A 21,519-nucleotide genomic window follows, 5' to 3' on the forward strand; every position below is an offset into this window, starting at 1 on the left:
ATTGTTTCAAAAATTCTTTAAGTTTCTACAGCATACAAGTAAACCAATGTACAGCACTAGAAAAAAAAAAAAAAAAAAAATGAAGCAGCCTTATTCCAGCAATTCACAAATAGCACAGAACTTACAGCAACCTCAGATGATAAAAGGTACGATCATCCTGATCAGGCCAAGGCCCTTTCTCAAACTTCAGGCATCCAATATCTTCTACCACCTAAGACAGGAAACAACAAGAAAAATCCACACAACTTAAACAGAGTCACGTTTTAAAATGTAAATGATGCAAAGTTTTAATGCATTATAAACTTCAGTTACTTAGGAGAAAAAATCATAGCAGGCAAGTGAAAAGGAAAGCTAGGTGATCTTGAATGAAAATGGTGGGATTAGTGTTTATTTTTCAATATGATGATAAATACTTTGGGGTCATGGGAGTAGCAACGAAATTCTATTGCAGGCTGGGAGAAAAGGACAGGTGAGAAAACCAATCTTTTTTTTTTTTTTTATAATTTTTATTGTGCTTTAAGTGAAAGTTTACAAATCAAGTCAGTGTCTCACACAAAAACCCATATACACCTTGCTACACACTCCCAATTACTCTCCCCGCAGTGAGACAGCCTGCTCCCTCCCTCCACTCTCTCTTTTCGTGTCCATTTCACCAGCTTCTAACCCCCTCCACCCTCTCAACTTCCCTCCAGGCAGGAGATACCAACATAGTCTCAAGTGTCCACCTGATCCAAGAAGCTCACTCCTCACCAGCATCCCTCTCCAACCAATTGTCCAGTCCAATCCATGTCTGAAGAGTTGGCTTCGGGAATGGTTCCTGTCTTGGGCCAACAGAAGGTCTGGGGGCCATGACCACCGGGGTCCTTCTAGTCTCAGTCACACCATTAAGTCTGGTCTTATGAGAATTTGGGGTCTGCATCCCACTGCTCTCCTGCTCCCTCAGGGGTTCTCTGTTGTGGTCCCTGTCAGGGCAGTCATCGGCTGTAGCCGGGCACCATCTAGTTCTTCTGGTCTCAGGATGATGTAGTCTCTGGTTTATGTGGCCCTTTCTGTCTCTTGGGCTCGTAATCACCTTGTGTCCTTGGTGTTCTTCATTCTGCTTTGATCCTGGTGGGTTGAAGCCAATTGATGCATCTTAGATGGCTGCTTGCTAGCATTTAAGACCCCAGACGCCACTCTTCAAAGTGGGATGCAGAATGTCTTCTTAATAGATTTTATTATGCCAATTGACTTAGATGTCCCCTGAAACCATGGTCCCCAGATCCCTGCCCTTGCTACGCTGGCCTTCAAAGCATTCAGTTTATTCAAGAAACTTCTTTGCTTTGGGTTTAGTCCAATTGTGCTGACCTCCCCTGTGTTGTGTGCTCTTTCCCTTCACCTAAAGTAGTTCTTATCTACTACCTAATTAGTGAATGCTTCTCTCCCACCCTCCCTCCCCTCTCTCGTAACCACAAAAGAATGTTTTCTTCTCAGTTTAAACTATTTCTCAAGTTCTTATAATACTGGTCTTATACAATATTTGTTCTTTTGCAACTGATTAACTTCACTCAGCATAATGCCTTCCAGGTTCCTCCATGTTATGAAATGTTTCACAGATTCATCACTCTTCTTTATCGATGCGTAGTATTCCATTGTGTGAATATACCATAATTTATTCATCCATTCATCCATTGATGGGCACCTTGGTTCCTTCCATCTTTTTGCTATCATAAACAGTGCTGACATGAACATGGGTGTGCATATATCTGTTCGTGTAAAGGCTCTTATTTCTCTAGATATATTCCAAGGAGAGGGATTGCTGGATCATATGGTAGTTCTATTTCTAGCCTTTTAAAGAAGTGCCAAATCAATTTCCAAAGTGGTTGTACCATTTGACATTCCCACCAGCAGTGTAGAAGTGTTCCAATCTCTCCACAGCCTCTCCAACATTTATTATTTTGTGTTTTTTGGATTAATGCCAACCTTGTTGGAGTGAGATGATATCTCATTGTAGTTTTGATCTGCATTTCTCTAATGGCTAATGATTGTGAACATTTCCTCATGTATCTGTTAGCTACCTGAATGTCTTCTTTAATGAAGTGTCTATTCATATCTTTTGCCCATTTTTTAATTGGGTTATTTGTCTTCTTGCAGTTGAGTTTTTGGAGTATCATGTAGATTTTAGAGATCAGGTGCTGATCAGAAATGTCATAGCTAAAAACTTTTTCCCAGTCTGTAGGTAATCTTTTTACTCTTTTGGTGAAGTCTTTGGATGAGCATAGGTATTTGATTTTTAGGAGCTCCCTGTTATCTAGTTTTTCTTCTACCTTCTTTATAATGTTTTGTATAGTCTTTATGCCATGTATGAGGGCTCCTAACGTTGTCCCTATTTTTTCTTCCATGATCTTTATCATTTTAGATTTTATATTTAGGTCTTTGGTCCATTTTGAGCTCATTTTTTGCATGGTGAGGTATGGATCTTGTTTCATTCTTTTGCAGATGGATATCCAGTTATGCCAGCACCGTTTGTTAAAGAGACTGTCTTTTCCCCATTTAACTGACTTTGGGCCTTTGTTAAATATCAACTGCTCATATGTGGATGGATTTATGTCTGAATTCTCAATTCTGTTCCATTGGTCCATGTACCTGTTGTTGTACCAGTACGAGGCTGTTTTGACTACTGTGGTGGTATAATAGGTTTTAAAGTCAGGTAGAGCGAGGCCTCCCACTTTGTTCTTCTTTTTCCGTAATGCTTTACTTATCCAGGGCCTTTTTCCCTTCCATATGAAGTTGGTGATTTGTTTCTCCATCCCATTAAAGAATGTCGTTGGGATTTGGATCGGAACTGCATTAAATGTATAGATCGCTTTTGGTAGAATAGACATTTTCACAACGTGAAGTCTTCCAATCCACGAGCAAGGTATGTTCTTCCACTTATGTAGTTCTCTTTTGGTTTCTTGGAGAAGTGTACTGTAGTTTTCTTTGTATAAGTCTTTTACATCTCTGGTAAAATGTATTCCTAAGTATTTTATCTTCTTGGTGGCTAAAAACCAATCTCTTGAATGAGGGAAAAGCCAGTGTTCACGATATGGTATTCATTTCTTCTTAAGTAAATTCATGCAGTCAACTCCATCATGCTTGTTCTGTTGGTACAGATGTCATTATCCAACCTGAACCCAAGTCATGAAACCTGCATTTTCTTCTAGAATTATTAAGCTTTTTGTTTTCTTACTAATTTTTGTTTTTTTTAGTAATATAATGCATGTTTAACATATAAAGGATTGCTATTGCATACATATATACTACATATATTTTTAATAAATGGTCAATTACCTCTATATAATAATCCATTTTCATCTACTCCATTTTTCCTTTTCCTTAGAAGTCCCAACTTTACCAAAGCCACAGACACCTGTTTCTAAACTCTCTACTCTGCTCTAACCGAAAAAAAAAAAAAAAACCTCCGGTGCTGTCGAGTCATTTCCAACTCATAGAGACCCTATAGGACATGCAGAACTGCCCCATGGGGTTTCCAAGGCTGTGATCTTTACAGAAGCAGACTGCAACATCTTTCTCCTGTGGAGCAGCTGGTAGGTTTGAACCACTGACCTCTTGGTTAGCAGGTGAGTGCTTAACCACTGTGCCACCAGGGCTATGTTTCAACCATTTTCTTACCTTTTCTACATCTTGAGCTTCCCATGCACTGTACTGTAAAACCTCACTGTTTTCACTGTAAGAAAAAGAAAGATGAAAGTCAATGTCCACTTTCCAACCTTAAGTTCACGTGTGAATGAACACATGACATTAGAGTCTTCTAGTCTAAATAGTAAAGCTTCCCCTTCCTCGAGTGGGCACTGTGCTGGGTGCACATGGGCTCTGTATAGCTTGACTGGCTAAGGAGGAAAAGCTAGAAACACAAACATGATAGAGGCCTGAAGTTAGCAACAGTGATTCTGCTCCTGGCTGCTGGTGCTCTCTGGCTGCACTGCACCCTAACCCCAAGAGCATGAGAGACCAGTCACCAGTATCTACAGGGATAAAGGGACAAAGGACATCTCTAAGCATCCCATGCATTTCAGCAGAGTACAAGGGGACTGTGGCCTGGCCAAGACAGCCATGGAGGATGGCAAGTGCCCGCCCTGGAAGGGCACGGACAACACGGATTACCTGGGCTTCGAGAATCTAGAATCTGGGAGGCAAATGAAACCCGAAGTCTTTTTCTTGCACTTGGGAACTAATATGAACCAGTAATAACGATACTCAATGCAGGTACTTTGCCTACCTGACTCATGTCATTAGACCAGTGGTCTGCTGAGGGTGGCTGTAACCAATCTCTAAGTAACCAACCACAGTGGGCAACATAGTGCAGCCACCCAGGTCCCTAGCCCGGACACTGAAAAATCAGATTCCTCGTGCCAGCACCTCTGCAGCTTTCCTCTCCATATTTGAGGGTCTTCATAGCCACAACCTCCTGCCGCTGGGAGGCAGTTCCACAGGGTGAAGACTGCGCACACTGACACAGTAAGAACTGGCAAGCTCTCTCAGAAGGAAAGCCACATATAACCCACCCCGGGACCAACAAATTTTATCATCTCTGCCGACCACCTTCAACAGACTGCTGGTCTAATGACACGAGTCAGTGTAGGCAAGGTGCCTACATCAAGTATCATTATTACTGGTTCATATCAGTTTCCAAGTGTAAGAGAAAGAAAAGTTTTTAAGCACTCTTATTACTTGAGAGGAGTCCCTGGGCAGTGAAATGGTTAACACACTCCCTGCTAACCAAAAGGCAGTTCGAGTCCACCCAGAGGTACCTGGAAAGGTAGACCTGGTCATTTGCTCCCAAAAATCAGTCATTGAAAACCCCAGGGGATTTTTCAGACAAAGATTTGACTGAACTATGAGACATAAGAGGAACCAAGCCCTGGAGAAGGACATCATGCTTGGCAGAGTACAGGGTCAGTGGAAAAGAGGAAGAGCCTCAACGAGGTGGACTGACACAGCGGCTGCAACAATGGGCTCAAGCATAACGATTGTAAGGATGGCGCAGGACCGGGCAGTGTTTCGTTCAGAATTGACTCAATGGCCCCTAACAACAACAACAACATGAGACATAAAATAATACTAGTGAGGAGTGTGCTTCTTAGCTCAAGTAGACACATAAGACTACGTGGGCAGCTCCTGTCTGGAGGCGAGATGAGAAGGCAGAGCGGGACGGGAGCTGGATGAATGGACACGGGAGTATAGGGTAGAGAGGAGGAGTGGGCTGTCACATTGTACGGACATCATCCAGGGTCACATAACAATGTGTGTGTAAGTTTTTCTATGAGAAACTGACTTGAACTGTAAATTTTCACTCAAAGCACAATTAAAAAAAGGGGGGAGGAAAAAAAAAGGAAAACCCCAGGGGTCACACAGGGTCACCATGAGTCAAAACTGACTCCACAGTAACTGTTTTTTTTTTAATTACTTGATAATGTATCGGTTTTACATAAGCCTGTACAACTCCAGGAAGCCCTGCTGGCACAGTGGTTAAGTGCTACAGCTGCTAACCAAAGGGCTGGCAGTTCGAATCTGCCAGGCGCTCCTTGGAAACCCTATAAGGCAGTTCTACTCTGTCCTACAGGGTCACTATGAATCAGAATCGACTCGACAGTACTGGGTTTGGTTTTATTGATTATATAATTCAAGCTGAAAGAACTGAAGAAAAAATTCAAGCCTCAAGCTGCAATAGTGAAGGATTCCATGGGGAAAATATTAAACAGCGTGGGAAGCATCAGAAGAAGATGGAAGGAATACACAGAGCCATTATACCAAAAAGAATTAGTCAATACTCAACCTTTTCAAGAGGTGGCATATGATCAGGAACCGATGGTACTGAAGGAAGAAGTCCAAGCTGCTCTGAAGGCACTGGCGAAAAACAAGGCTCCAGGAATCAATGGAATATCAATTGAGATGTTTCAACAAACAGATGCAGCTCTGGAGGTGCTCACTCGTCTATGCCAAGAAATATGGAAGACAGCTTCCTGGCCAACTGACTGGAAGAGATCCATATTTACGCCTATTCCCAAGAAAGGTGATCCAACCGAATGTGGAAATTACAGAATATCATTAGTATCACACGCAACCAAAATTTTGCTGAAGATCGTTCAAAAACGGTTGCAGCAGTGTATCAACAGGGAACTGCCAGAAATTCAGGCCGGTTTCAGAAAAGGACGTGGAACCAGGGATATCATTGCTGATGTCAGATGGATCCTGGCTGAAAGCAGAGAATACCAGAAGGATGTTTACCTGTGTTTTATTGACTATGCAAAGGCATTCAACTGTGTGGATCATAACAAACTATGGATATCACTGCGAAGAATGGGAATTCCAGAACACTTAATTGTGCTCATGAGGAACCTTTACATAGGTCAAGAGGCAGTTGTTTGGACAGAACAAGGGGATACTGATTGGTTTAAAGTCAGGAAAAGCATGCGTCAGGGTTGTATTCTTTCACCATACCTATTTAATCTGTATGCTGAACAAATAATCCGAGAAGCTGGACTACATGAAGAAGAACAGGGCATCAAGACTGGAGGAAGACTCATTAACAACCTGTGTTATGCAGATGACACAACCTTACTTGCTGAAAGTGAAGAGGACTTGAAGCACTTACTGATGAAGACCAAAGACCACAGCCTTCAGTATGGATTACACTTCAACATAAAGAAAACAAAAATCCTCACAACTGGACCAATGAGCAACATCATGATAAACGGAGAAAAGCCTGAAGTTGTCAAGGATTTCATTTTACTTGGATCCACAATCAACAGCCATGGAAGCAGCAGTCAAGAAATCAAAAGATGCATTGCATTGAGCAAATCTACTGCAAAGGACCTCTTTAAAGTATCAAAAAGCAAAGATGTCACCCTGAAGACTAAGGTGAGCCTGACCCAAGCCATGGTATTTTCAATGGCATCATATGCATGTGAAAGCTGGACAATGAATAAGGAAGACTGAAGAAGAGTTGACACCTTTGAATCGTGGTGTTGGCAAAGAATATTGAATATACCATGGACTGCCAAAAAAATGAACAAATCTGTCTTGGAAGACGTACAGCCAGAATGCTCCTTAGAGGCAAGAATGGCTAGACTGTGTCTTACATACTTTGGACATGTTTTCAGGAGGGATCAGTACCTGGAGAAGGACATCATGCTTGGCAGAGTACAGGGTCAGCAGAAAAGAGGAAGACCCTCAATGAGGTGGATTGACACAGTGGCTGTAACAATGAGCTCAAGCATAACAATGATTGTAAGGGTGGCACAGGACCGGGCAGTGTTTTGTTCTATTGTGCATAGGGTTGCTGTGAGTCGGAACCGACTTGATGGCAGCTAACAACAACATATAATTCAAAGACAGCCACCCAACTGGGTAACAGTTTCTTACTACAGCTATTATGTTTTCAGATCACTATCAAGGTAAATGTAGACGGTCAGAAACTGCAACTACAGTGAGTGATGAATTCCTAAAGTTGGGGAGAATCCATGTCCTCCAACTCCAGGTCTCCAACTTACCTGCCCTGAGCGGCCCACTGTTACCAAGGAACTGTTCTCTGCCTTGACAGGCACTCAGTGACCCAAGGGAGTCATTTTTCCCTGCAGGTCATATAAGTGGATATCAAACTAACGCTGATCAGACAGCACGGACCCACCTCGCACTGCGCAGGGGGTGTGCGAGGCAATCAAGATGGGATCCTGCCCTCAACTGAAAACAACCTACAGGCCTGCTTTTCAAGCCTGACCCCATCTTCTGTGTTTTTGATTCAACAGATAGTTGTTAGATGCCTGTACGCATGCTAACTGCCTCCATGACCAATGGCATTCAAACAACAGACTATACACATGTCCTCCTCTGCTGGGTCACACCTGACTCTCACTCCAGACTTGTGAAGGGTGGGCCAAAACAAAGAATGAGGGTCTAGTGACATGAAGGATGCCCTCCAAAGGCTGAGGCAGAGAGTCATCCAGCGGTGGCAGCAGCTTGTCCCCACGGACCATCCAGGGCCACGGAAGACCACAGCCACACACCATCATTCCTGATCGTGTGTCAGAGCCAGCACCTCCAGAGCCACTCCAGGCTCCTCACTTGCCTTCGAACAGTTCTAAACCAGCATTTACAGAGCTACATGAAGCATCAGGCTGTAGCATAGTGAGTGCCCCACCCCCCGTCTGAAATCGCGGCCTGGAGATTAGTCTCCAGCTAACACGTACTGAGCTGAATAAATACTTCTTGAATAAATAAATGAATGTTTTACTAAACAATAGCTCATATTCCCTCATGATACATTCACAACCAAGGGAATGGGGATAAAAACTAAGCACTCCTAGGTCTTTGGACGTAACTACTGACAAAGCCAGAATATACACATTCACGTGGAAGTTGGCTCAGTGTGTCTTAAAATCTCATAACACAAGTAGCTTCCAAAAGGCTGCAACATTCCTTGTGCGTTCATAAACAAGGCATACACACACAGAAGCACTACCGTATGTCACCATGACAGAGAACAGACCAACGGACACAGGCAGGCAATGTCTGCAGATGTCACAACACACACGGGACGTCTCCGACGGCAGCCAATCCTGTCCAGTAAATCAGCTTTGCTTCATACGGCAACATTCAAACTAAGTAAGATATTTCTCTTATTCAGTTTTGATTTTATTATTTTGTTTAATTACTAACAGCCTAGAAATATCATCTTCTAGGTTGTTCACCGTAAAAATACTGTATTTAACTTAATGTTTAAATAAACAAGTCTGGGAAGCCTAAAATTGTTTCTGTGCTTAAAGAGCCTTGTGAATTCTGAAACACAAACCAATTACAGCTACTCCTCACTTACGACTGTCTCATTGTCCAGCATTTCGCATTCACAACGACGGTAAAAACTCTACTATCTGTTTTGAGCATTAACAATGTACACCTGGCAGTAATGAACACCGAGGTGGAGGTGAAAGTAACACTGGCTGTGATGGTTAAGGCTGTGTGTCAGCTTGGCTAGGTCATCATTCTCAGTGGTTTGGCAGTTATGTCACGATGTAATTTGGCAGGTACGTAATGATGTAATCATCCTCCATTTCTGCATAATGCTGATTTTCACATAACGATCTGGTCTTTGGAAACTAACCGTATCAGTAAGAGACGAGTGGGTATATAAACTTTGGAATATAATCTATTTGTAACTCAGATTCTTGAAAGTTTTATATAAAATTTGGTAGTTTTAGTCAAATTTCATAGTGAATTTCTGAGAGAAAATCTTAAGATCAAGTCCTTTACAAAGCTGCAGTATGCCCTTGACCTATAATTCAATGCTTAAAACAATACAAATCTCTTTCTATATTATTTCATGAAATACTTCCAGCACCTTTCTTCCACCTGTGATATACGACCCCTAATTTAAGGGGCTCTCAGCAATCCACATAGATTGAGCTGTGGGCAGAATTCACTTTAACAAAGTACAGGCAAGGCACGTTCAAAGACAAGGGCTGAAATCACAATAAGACTAACTGGCTCATGGGCATGAGTTGTAATTTGGAAAAAAAAAAAAAAATCAACATTATAATAGTCATCTGGAAAAACCAACAAATTAAGAAATAATACATACACACTTGTGCCTATGTATGCTTATCTACAGTTTTTACAGTCCAAACTACTGAAAGTGAAGCTTTATCACAGTTTCCCAGCTCGTGATGGGTAAGAACACCTCAGGTGGGAGAGCAAAGGGTCTGCGTGAGCCAGGTTTCACCAAGGGCGTGGAGCTGCTCATGACACTATCATAAACAGTGTGGGTATTTTCTCTCTTAAGATGGAGAAACACATCATCTTAAAATCTTATTCTGTAGTTCTACAATGTGCTACAAACAACTAAAAACCACTCTTATTTTTATCTCACCTCGGTTTAATCAAAGCACGGGAAACGAGGATTACCAAAGTGAAAGCATGTAGCTCAGGCTTGTGATGACATTAAACTGTGATGGTGCTTTGGGCAAAAATAAAGATGACGTGTTGATTTTATAATGAACGTTTTCGCTTATCAGAGTTCAAGCACAACTCGATGTCCCACACTGATACTGTCAGCTTTACAAACACAGCCAGACACTCTGCTCAGCACTTTTAATGTATACTTTTTCATTTTTGGATGGCTGAAGACAGGGAGGGAAGGAGGGATAAAACAACAGAGGGACAGAGGGAGGGAGGGATGGATATATGGACGCACAGGTGCTTAAGTACATATACATATAAACAAACAAACCTGGAAATTTGATAAGGTTTATATCAAGCATGAATTCATTTGTACGGCAAAAAAACAGGCCTGTTTTATCATCATAGTATAGGTCTAAAAATCCTGAGCAATGAAGACATGAAGCCCTTCGGATGTGAAAGACATTCAAGCCCAAATCAACTGAGAAGGAGTCAGGGAAGCTTTTTTCTTCAAAGCGTGATTCTCTGCTTCGTATGAGATTGAATGGCATTAGGGATTAGCACAGGCCACGAAGGGCCAGGAGAAAAAGTCCTTTAACTCACATCAACATAACCCTTCTGTCTTAGTCATCTAGTGCTGCTATAACAGAAATACCACAAGTGGATGGCTTTAACAAAGAGAAATTTATTCTCTCACAGTTTAGGAGGCTAGATGTCTGAATTCAGAGCGAAAGCACCAGGGGAAGGCTTTCTCTTTCTGTTGGCTCTGGGGGAAGGTCCTTGTCATCAATCATCCTCTGGTCTAGGAGCTTCTCAGGCACAAGGACCCCAGGTTCAAAGGACACACTCTGCTCTTGGTACTACCTTCTTGGTGGTATGAGGTCCTCTCATCTCTGCCTGCTTCTCTCTTTTATATCTCTAAAGAGATTTTCTCAAGATACAACCTAATCTTGCAAACTGAGTCCTGCCTCATTAACATCATAAAGGTAGGATTTACAACACATAGGAAAATCACATCAGATCACAAAATGGTGGCCAATCACACGATACTGGGTATCATGGCCTAGTCAAATTGTCACACATTTTTGGGGGGACGCAAATCAATCCATAACACCTTCACATCCTAAAACCTTCCAATCTCAATCTTAAGAAGAACTCTAGACACCAATTGGTGGTTTCTGCAGACAAACTTACTGACCTTTGGTATTTGGTGCGTGGACACCAGGAGAAACCTGCAGTACGAGCACTACTCAAAGAATCTAATTGTAGATGGATCCTGGTGATTACAGTAACTCGCTTCCCATAGGCACAGACAAACCTAAGGATCACAGAACTAACCAGCTACACGGAGTGCAAGAAAACATATTCCCCTTGGGCTTTCCTTAAAGAAAGGGGGAGGGGAGGGAGGAAGGAAAGAGCGAGAAAGGAAAGGGAAGGAAGAACACTTCTGGGGTGTTTTCTTTGTCTAATCAAAACACCTATAACGACATCAATTAAAAATATCTATAGAAAAACAGCAGAGGAAGCAAATAACCCAAATACGAGATGGGAGATATCACAACAGGCTCAGCTGAAATTAAAAGATGCATGACAGAGTACTATGAAAGGTTGTACTCCAACAAATTTGAAAACAAAGAGGAAATGGACAAATTTCTAGAAACACACTACCTACCTAAACTAACACAAACAGAGGCACAACAACTAAATAATCCTATACCAAAAAAAGACATTGAAAAAGTAAACAAAAAACTCCCCACAAAGAAAAGCCCTGGCCCTGACGGCTTCACTGCAGAATTCTACCAAACTTCCAGAGAAGAGTTAACACCACTACTACTAAAGGTATTTCAGAGCATAGAAAAGGATGGAATAGCACCAAACTCAGCCTACGAAGCCAGCATATCCCTGATGCCAAAACCAGGTAAAGACACCACAAAAAAAAAGATTACAGACCTATATCCCTCATGAACTTAGATGCAAAAATCCTCAACAAAATTCTAGCCAATAGAATTCAACAACATATCAAAAAATAATTCACCGTGACCAAGTGGGATTCATACCAGGTAGGCAAGGTTGGTTCAATATTAGAAAAACCATTAATGTAATCCACCACATAAATAAAACAAAAGACAAGAACCACAGATTTTATCAATTGATCCAGAAAAGGCATTTGACAAAATTCAACACCCATTCATGATAAAAACTCTCAGCAAAATAGGAATAGAAGGAAAACGACTCAACATAATAAAGGGCATTTATACAAAGCCAACAGCCAACATCATCCTAAATGGAGAGAAACTGAAATCATTCCCATTGAGAATAGGAACCAGACAAGGATGCCCTTTATCACGACTCTTACTCAACATTGTGCTGGAGGTCCTAGCCAGAGCAATTAGGCTAGATAAAGAAATAAAGGGCATCCAAATTGGCAAAGAAGAAGTAAAAGTATCTCTCTTTGCAGATGACATGATCTTATACCCAGAAAACCCTAAAGAATCCTCAAGAAAACTACTGAAAGTAATAAACAAGTTCAGCAGAGTATCAGGATACAAGATAAACACACATAAATCAGTTGGATTCCTCTATACCAACAAAGAGAGCGACAAAGAGGAAATCACCAAATCAATGCCATTTACAGTAGCCTCCAAGAAAATAAAATACTTAGGAATAAATCTAACCAGAGATAGAAAAGATCTACACAAAGAAAACTACAAGACACTACTGTAAGAAACCAAGAGACCTACATAAGTGGAAAACCATACCTTGCTCATGGATAGGAAGAGTCAACATTGTAAAAATGTCTACTCTGCCCAAAGCCATCTATAGATACAATGCAATCTCGATTCAAATACCAATGACATTTTTTAATGAGATGGAGAAACAAATCACCAACTTCATATGGAAGGGAAAGAGGCCTTGGATAAGTAAAACATTACCAAAAAAGAAGAACAAAGTGGGAGGCCTCACACTACCTGACTTTAGAACATATGATACTGCCAGAGTAGTCAAAACAGCCTGGTACTGGTACAACAGACACATAGACCAATGGAACAGAATTGAGAATGCAGACATATATCTATTCACATATGAGCAGCTGATATTTGACAAAGGCCCAAAGTCTGTTAAATGGGGAAAAGACAGTCTCCTTAACAAACAGTGCTAGCATAACTGGGAATCTATCTGCAAAAAAAATGAAACAAGACCCATACCTCACACCACACACAAAAACCAACTCAAAATGGACCAAAGACCTAAATACAAAACCTTAGAAGATAAAGATCATGGAAGAAAAAATTGGGACAACATTAGGCGCCCCAATACATGGCACAAACTGTACAAAACATTACTAACACTGCAGAAGAGAAACCAGATGACTGGGAGCTCCTAAAAATCAAGCACCTATGCTCATCCAAAGACTTCAGCAAAAGAGTAAAAAGACTACCTACAGACTGGGAAAAAGTTTTTAGCTATGACATTTTATATGATACTGCAAAAACTCAACTGCAAAAAGACAAAAAACCCAATTAAAAAATGGGCAAAAGATATGAACAGGCACTTCACTAAAGAAGACATTCGGGGACCTAACAAGATACGTGAGGAAATGCCCACGATCGTTAGCCACTAGAGAAATGCAAATCAAAACTACAATGAGATTTCATCTCACTCCAACAAGGTTGGCATTAATCCAAAAACACAAAATAATAAATGTTGGAGAGGTTGTGGAGAGACTGGAACACTTATACACTGCTGGTGGGAGTGTAAAATGGTACAACCACTTTGGAATCGATTTGGTGCTTCCTTAAAAAGCTAGAAATAGAACTACCATACGATCCAGCAATCCAAGTCCTCGGAATATATCCTAGAGAAATAAGAGCCTTTACACGAACAGATATATGCACACCCATGTTCACTGCAGCACTGTTCACAATAGCAAAAAGTTGGAAGCAGCCAAGGTGCCCATCAACGGATGAATGGATAAATAAATTATGGTATTTTCACACAGTGGAATACTACGCATCGATAAAGAAGAGTGATGAATCTGTGAAACATTTCATAACATGGAGGAACCTGGAAAGCATTATGCTGAGTGAAATTAGTCAGTTGCAAGAGGACAAATATTGTATAAGACCGCTATTACAAGAACTTGAGAAATAGTTTAAACTGAGAAGAAAACATTCTTTTGTAGTTACAAGAGGAGGGAGGAATGGAGACTGGGAGGGGAGTATTCACTAATTAGATAGTAGATAAGAACTACTTTAGGTGAAGCGAAAGACAACACACAATACAGGCGAGGTCAGCACAACTGGACTAAACCAAAAGCAAAGAAGTTTCCTGAATAAACTGAATGCTCTGGAGGCCAGTGTAGCAGGGGTAGGGGTTTGGGGACCACAGTTTCAGGGGACATCTAAGTCAACTGGCATAATAAAATCTATTAAGAAAACATTCTGCATCCCACTTTGGAGAGTGACATCTCGGGTCTTAAAACACTAGCAAGCAGCTATCTAAGATGCAACAATTGGTCTCAATCCACATGGAGCAAAGGAAAATGAAGAACACCAAAGACAGAAGGTAAGTATGAGCCCAAGAGTCAGAATGGGCCACATAAACCAGAGACTTACATCAGCCTGAGACCAGAAGAACTAGATGGTGCCTGGCTACAACCGATGGCTGCCATGACAGGGAGCACAACAGAGAATCCCTGAAGGAGCAGGTGAGCAGTGGGATGCAGACCTCAGATTCTAGTAAAAAGACCAGACTTAATGTTCTGACTGAGACTGGAGGGACCCCGGAGGTCATGGTCCCCAGACCTTCTGTTAGCCCACGACAGGAACCATTCCTGAAGCAACTCTTCAAACAGGGATTGGACTGGACTATGAGCCAAAAAATGAGACTGGTGAGGAGTGGGCTTTTTAGATCAAGTAGACACAAGACTATGTGGGCAGCTCCTGTCTGGTGGCAAGATGTAAAGGCCGAGGGGGACAGAAGCTGGCTGAATGGACACGGAAATGGAGGGTGGAGAGAAGGAGTGTGCTGTCTCATTAGTGGGAGAGCAACTATGTATATAGCAAGGTGTATATAAGGTTTTGTATGAGAGACTAACTTGATTTGTATACTTCCACTTAAAGCACAATAAAACTATATACATAAAAAAATCTATAGATATTGTTTGAGTAGGAATCGACTTAAGGGCAATGGGTTTCTTTGGGAATACATTGTTTATCCTTCATGAATTTTCTCTGTGGATACATTGAGCACTTAGAAGTAACCCCTCTAGATCACTATGAATGTTTAGCTGCCATCTGAAGTATCTGAGTTCTCTACGCGAAAGACTACATGAAACATAACTTCGGTTTATGTCCAGCATCAAAAAAAATTTTAAATAGATATAACAAAACATAGAAAAAGCAAACCAAAAACACAAATCAAAATCAAACGTCTGCTGTTATTCTTACTCATAAACATCTGACTGAAACACCCCAGACAGTAGCGGCTGCAGGACAGATGACACCTACAGGTTGTCAGGCGCAGGATACTCCTTCTACACGACCACCCAGTCACTCCACTCTAACCAGTCACCTCGCTCTGAGAAGTCTCTCACACACGAGGATGCTCTCTAAGTCCACACCATCACTCCGCTCTGATCAGTCACCTCGCTCTGAGAAGTCTCTCACACACGAGGATGCTCTCTAAGTCTACACCATCACTCCGCACTGACAAGTCTTTCTCACACACTTTAGGACACTATCTAAATCAGCACCATCACTCTGCTCTGACAAGTCTCTCACACACATGAGGACACTCTCCAAGCCCACACCATCACTCCGCACTGAGCAGTCTCTCACACACGTGAGGGCACCCTCTAAGCCCACACCATCACTCCGCACTGAGAAGTCTCTCACACACATCAGGGCACCCTCTAAGCCCACACCATCACTCCACACTGACAAGTCTCTCACACACGTTGAGGGCACTCTCTAAGCCTACACTATCACCCACTCTGAGAAGTCTCTCACATATGTGAACACACTCTCTAGGCCTGCACCATCACTCTGCACTGAGAAGTGTCTCACACACGAGGGCACCCTCTAAGCCCACACCATCATTCCGCACTAAGAAGTCTCTCACACACATGAGGGCTCTCTCTAAGCCCACACCATCACTCTGCACTGAGAAGTCTCTCACACACACGAGGGCTCTCTCTAAGCCCACACCATCACTCCGCACTGAGAAGTCTCTCACACACGTGAGGGCACTCTCTAAGCCCACACCATCACTGCATACTGAGAAGTCTCTCACACACGTAAGGGCTCTAAGCCCACACCATCACTCCACAGTGAGAAGTCTCTCACACACGAGGGCTCTCTCTAAGCCCACACCATCACTCTGCACTGAGAAGTATCTCACACACATGAGGGCTCTCTCTAAGCCCACACCATCATTCCGCACTGAGAAGTCTCTCACACACGTGAGGGCACTCTCTAAGCCCACACCATCACTCTGCACTGAGAAGTCTCTCACACACGTGAGGGCTCTAAGCCCACACCATCACTCCGCACTGAGAAGTCTCTCACACACGTGAGGGCACTCTCTAAGCCCACACCATCACTGCACACTGAGAAGTCTCTCACACACGAGGGCTCTCTCTAAGCCCACACCATCACTCCACACTGACAAGTCTCTCACACACATGAGGGCTCTCTCTAAGCCCACACCATCACTCCACACTGAGAAGTCTCTCACACACATGAGGGCTCTCTCTAAGCCCACACCATCACTCCGCACTGAGAAGTCTCTCACACACGTGAGGGCACCCTCTAAGCCCACACCATCACTCCGCACTGAGAAGTCTCTCACACACGTGAGGGCACCCTCTAAGCCCACACCATCACTCCGCACTGAGAAGTCTCTCACACACGAGGGCTCTCTCTAAGCCCACACCATCACTCCACACTGAGAAGTCTCTCACACATGAGGGCTCTCTCTAAGCCCACACCATCACTCCGCACTGAGAAGTCTCTCACACACGAGTGCTCTCTCTAAGCCTACACCATCACTCCGCACTGAGAAGTCTCTCACACACACGAGGGCACTCTCTAAGCCCACAGCATCACTCCGCACTGAGAAGTCTCTCACACACGTGAGGGCTCTAAGCCCACACCATCACTCCACACTGAGAAGTCTCTCACACACATGAGTGCTCTCTCTAAGCCCACACCATCACTCCGCACTGAGAAGTCTCTCACACACGTGAGGGCTCTAAGCCCACACCATCACTCCGCACTGAGAAGTCACTCACACACATGAGGGCCCTAAGCCCACACCATCACTCCGCACTGAGAAGTCTCTCACACACGTGAGGGCTCTAAGCCCACACCATCACTCCGCACTGAGAAGTCTCTCACACACATGAGGGCTCTCTCTAAGCCCACACCATCGCTCCACACTGAGAAGTCTCTCACACACATGAGGGCTCTCTCTAAGCCCACACCATCGCTCCGCACTGAGAAGTCTCTCACACACGTGAGGGCTCTAAGCCCACACCATCACTCCACACTGAGAAGTCTCTCACACACATGAGGGCTCTCTCTAAGCCCACACCATCACTCCACACTGAGAAGTCTCTCACACACGTGAGGGCGCTCTCTAAGCCCACACCATCACTCCACACTGAGAAGTCTCTCACACACATGAGGGCTCTAAGCCCACACCATCACTCCGCACTGAGAAGTCTCTCACACACGTGAGGGCTCTAAGCCCACACCATCACTCCACACTGAGAAGTCTCTCACACACATGAGGGCTCTCTCTAAGCCCACACCATCACTCCACACTGAGAAGTCTCTCACACACGTGAGGGCGCTCTCTAAGCCCACACCATCACTCCACACTGAGAAGTCTCTCACACACATGAGGGCTCTAAGCCCACACCATCACTCCGCACTGAGAAGTCTCTCACACACGTGAGGGCTCTAAGCCCACACCATCACCTGCTCTGAGAAGTCTCTCACATACGTGAACACACTCTCTAGGCCCACACCGTCACTCTGCACTGAGAAGTCTCTCTCACACATGTGAGGGCGCTCTCTAAGCCTGCATCATCACTACGCTCTGAGAAGTTTCTCTCACACGTGAGCTGTGTGCCTGGCTCACCTCATTTCGGGAAGGAAGGTTTTCTTATAGGCGTTCTCGATGTCCTGAAGGTAGGCAGAGGTGACCTTCATCTCATGTGGCTAAACAAAAGCAGAAAAATAAAACTGTGAAACATTCGGACTCTTTCCTCTCACTGTGCACATGTAAGATGATGAAAAAGGTCATGAGCACTGTTTTCTTAGAACAACTCAGGGACACTGGGGCGATACAAAAGGGCTTCAGAATCAGAACTACCCTAATGCCTAAGTGTGCCTGGGTAAGCCCGGGGCGTGACTTTTTTCACAGGCTCTGAGACATACACTTAGAATATGACCAGAAAGAACACCCTCATCCTTCCTGTTCCCAGCGTGTGCTGGGGCAGAAAATGAAGGATCGTGGATAGTGAGAAGGGGACTGGCTGGGCTCTCCCCACTCTGTGCTCTACATCACCGCTTCCCCTTTCTCTACAACCACCATCCATATCTCAATCACACACTCTCTTACCACCTCAAGTTTGCTAAGCCAATTTCATAAACTCCAACTATCAGTGGCAAATGTCAACATTTTAAACCGTTTATGGCTCAGTAACACTAAAGGCTAGGGTTAGTATCGGTTTACCCTGTTTACTTTCTTCATGGCATTGAGCTCTCCTTCATACATTTCTTTTTATTTCCTTGCTTACTGTCTGTCACCCCCACTAGAACGTAGGCTCACAAAAGCAAAGGCCGCGTCCACTCTGCTCACGGAAGTGCCCCCAGCACCACAGTACCCAGCAGAGTGGAGGCTCAACACCACCAGTGGGAGGAACAGTGGGAGGAGACAGGAGAGAGAAATGACTAGACCTACTATTTCATTTCACCACAGTACTTAGGAACTCGGCTGCTAACCAAAAGGTTGGCAATTCAAATCCAGCAGCCACTCCTTGGAAACCTGTGGGGTCACTATGAGTTGGAACTGATTCACCAGCAATGAGCTTTGTTTTCTTTCTTTTTTCCTACTATTCTGACTTACGAGATGATGAAAACATTCTAAGCCTGTGGTATGGTGATAGTTGCACAACTTGATAAATTTACTAAAAACCTCTGGGCTGTACACTTAAAATGGGTGACTCTCATGGAGTACAAGTTATACCTCAATAACAGCTTTAAGAAAAAAAAGACTATTCAAAAAGCATTTACTAAAAATGCCTACAATAGTTCCAACGCTGAGAGCAGGCACTGCGAAAGCAAGCTCCAGGCAACTGCGTATTCTCATCTCACTGCTGAAAGAGCGGGTTACATTCTCCATGGAGCACTGAAATCGGAAGTGCTGCTTTCAAGTAAGGGCCTGCCTGGCAAATGGGCAGTCCTTGTTAACCTCCATGTCCTCCAAGATGCCTGGCAGTCACCTTGCATACGATAGGTATTTATTAGTGCTGTGAATGAAATCACCGCTCATTTTAATAGGTGACAGGGCTACAAACCTCTATATGAGATAGGCTCCAAGTAAAACAAGATTAAATGCAGACTGATTACAAAAGGGCCTCCAACGTACTGTGAACCTACAACACAGAAACACAACTATCTCAGAAATCTGACCCACACACAATTAGATAAAAGAGATTCGGTTATCAACAATTTGGCCTGTTTTGTTCAAGTTTAGACATGTTTTCTGGACATTCACATCAATGATCTCCAAAGGCTGTGACAGAGAGGCCCCGAGATAGTCGCTGCGGACTGTGCTGAAGTAAGAGCCAAGAATGCACACCTACTGATGGCATACTGTCTCTCTGAAGATAAAAGGGCTCTTTTTCTTACTCAACAGTGGTAATTTGAGCTGATGACAGTATCTGTCTAAGATTTTACATGGCAAAATAAATTAAAAAAAGAAAAGGATAGCCCTAATTTGGACCTCCAATGTGTTTTGAAATAGTGTTATCCCAGGTAACAAAAGCACCACCTAGAGGACTCTGAACATGAGCTTTTGTTTTTCTCAACAAACGTCACTGTAACAAGCAAAGGTGTTCAAAATCATCTCACTGAGAGATAATTCAACATCCGGAACTTGCGGCTCCCTCCTCTTGCCACTAAGTGGAATGCCCAGAAAGCCCAAATCATGTATCACACTTGAGCGCAAACTCTTAATAAATGCAACAGACCAGCAGTAAGCAGGGATAGAGAGATGCCACCGATGTGTTTGGTGCTGAAGGAGGGGAAGGAAGTGAGTCCTGGGTGACCTTTCAGGAGCAGCAAAGGATAATGGGACTTTTCTGCTGGCCTTACAGCATCCATCACTCAGTTTACTGAACACCTGCGAGAATTCCAGCACGGAAGACGGGGCCTCAGGGACGAGCACGCAGGTCGCCCTGGGTTTCCATCAGTGTCAGAAAGATCACATTTGCCCCTGAAAAATAACGGAACTGGGAGTCCTCTTTCCAAATGAGAAGAGGGCATGAGGGCAGAGCTGGTCTTTGGTAATCTGTCCCCGCATCATGCCCTCCCAGCCAAGGGCCATGGGTGACTTCAAGATTTGGAGTTTCTAGGCCACCTGCTAAGTTTCGCCAAACCCCACAAAGACTCAGTGGTTTCTGTGGCAGTCACTGTTCTACTGCTGTAGAACCCACAAGCCGCAAAAAGGCAGAATGGCACAATCTGAGTGAACAGGACGGAGTGGAGAACTGCAGGATGTAAGAAACCACTTTCGCTTTGTAGATAAATACCAAGACATGAAAGCTCCATTAGAGAATAAAAGCACAGACACAGAAGCAGTTCTGGAAGGAGAACTCGCCACGCTCCCAAGAATGGGGAGAATGGACATAAGTGACAGAAAGCTGTTACTGAGCTGAGGGCAGCACCCACCCACACAGGTGGGCTCACTCAGCTGGGACCCCACGTGCAGTACCCAGGCCAGGTGCACCCTCGGTATTAGCACCCTAAAGTACACATGGCTTTTAAATGATGATCTGTGTTTAAAAATAACAAGGGCCCATAAACAGAAGGATGGGCTCTGATTTAAAAGCTGAGTTACATCTCCTTTCTTCTGAATGCGACGCTGGATCTCGGGGACGGGCACGTCAATGTAGATGACCACGTGAGGAGGCAGGTACTCGCTGGCAGTGATCTTCTTCACCTCTCTGTAGTGGTTCACACCTGACATGGAAAGAGAAGGGTCACTCCATCATTGAGACTCCCCACATGGGGTTTCTCTACTTTCAGCCCCAATGATCTAATTCTCTTCCACCTGCCACCTGTCAGGCTTCCAACAATGCTCCACGCAGGCTGCTGCCCCTACAGACAGCAGGGCGGCAGCCCGTGGGATGGAGGAAAGGGTTACCCCGCAAGGCTGCAACCGTGTAAGTGCAGGGACAGGAAGGAGACACTCTAATGACATAAAAACAACAAAGGACAAACCAAACAGCTCCGCAAAATGAAACCTGAAGATAAACAGTTCATTGATTTGCTAGCTGGGCAGAGGCTA

General features: G+C 43.8%; 1 protein-coding gene across 3 annotated transcripts in view; it reads right to left on the reverse strand.

Annotated features, from left to right (window-relative positions):
• NDUFA10 (NADH:ubiquinone oxidoreductase subunit A10) overlaps nt 1–21,519 on the reverse strand; it is a 54,323-nt gene that overhangs the window by 23,546 nt on the left and 9,258 nt on the right. For all 3 annotated transcript variants that reach the window (XM_049888599.1, XM_049888596.1, XM_049888598.1), the window contains exons 6-9: nt 21,070–21,191; nt 18,085–18,164; nt 3,655–3,709; nt 126–211 (exon numbers count right to left, since the gene is read on the reverse strand). In XM_049888599.1, coding sequence (XP_049744556.1) covers nt 126–211; nt 3,655–3,709; nt 18,085–18,164; nt 21,070–21,191 — 343 coding nt within the window. The remainder of the gene's footprint in view (nt 1–125; nt 212–3,654; nt 3,710–18,084; nt 18,165–21,069; nt 21,192–21,519) is intronic.

Source organism: Elephas maximus, chromosome 6, assembly GCF_024166365.1.
Source record: "Elephas maximus indicus isolate mEleMax1 chromosome 6, mEleMax1 primary haplotype, whole genome shotgun sequence".
In the NCBI taxonomy this organism is placed as follows: Eukaryota; Metazoa; Chordata; class Mammalia; order Proboscidea; family Elephantidae; genus Elephas; species Elephas maximus.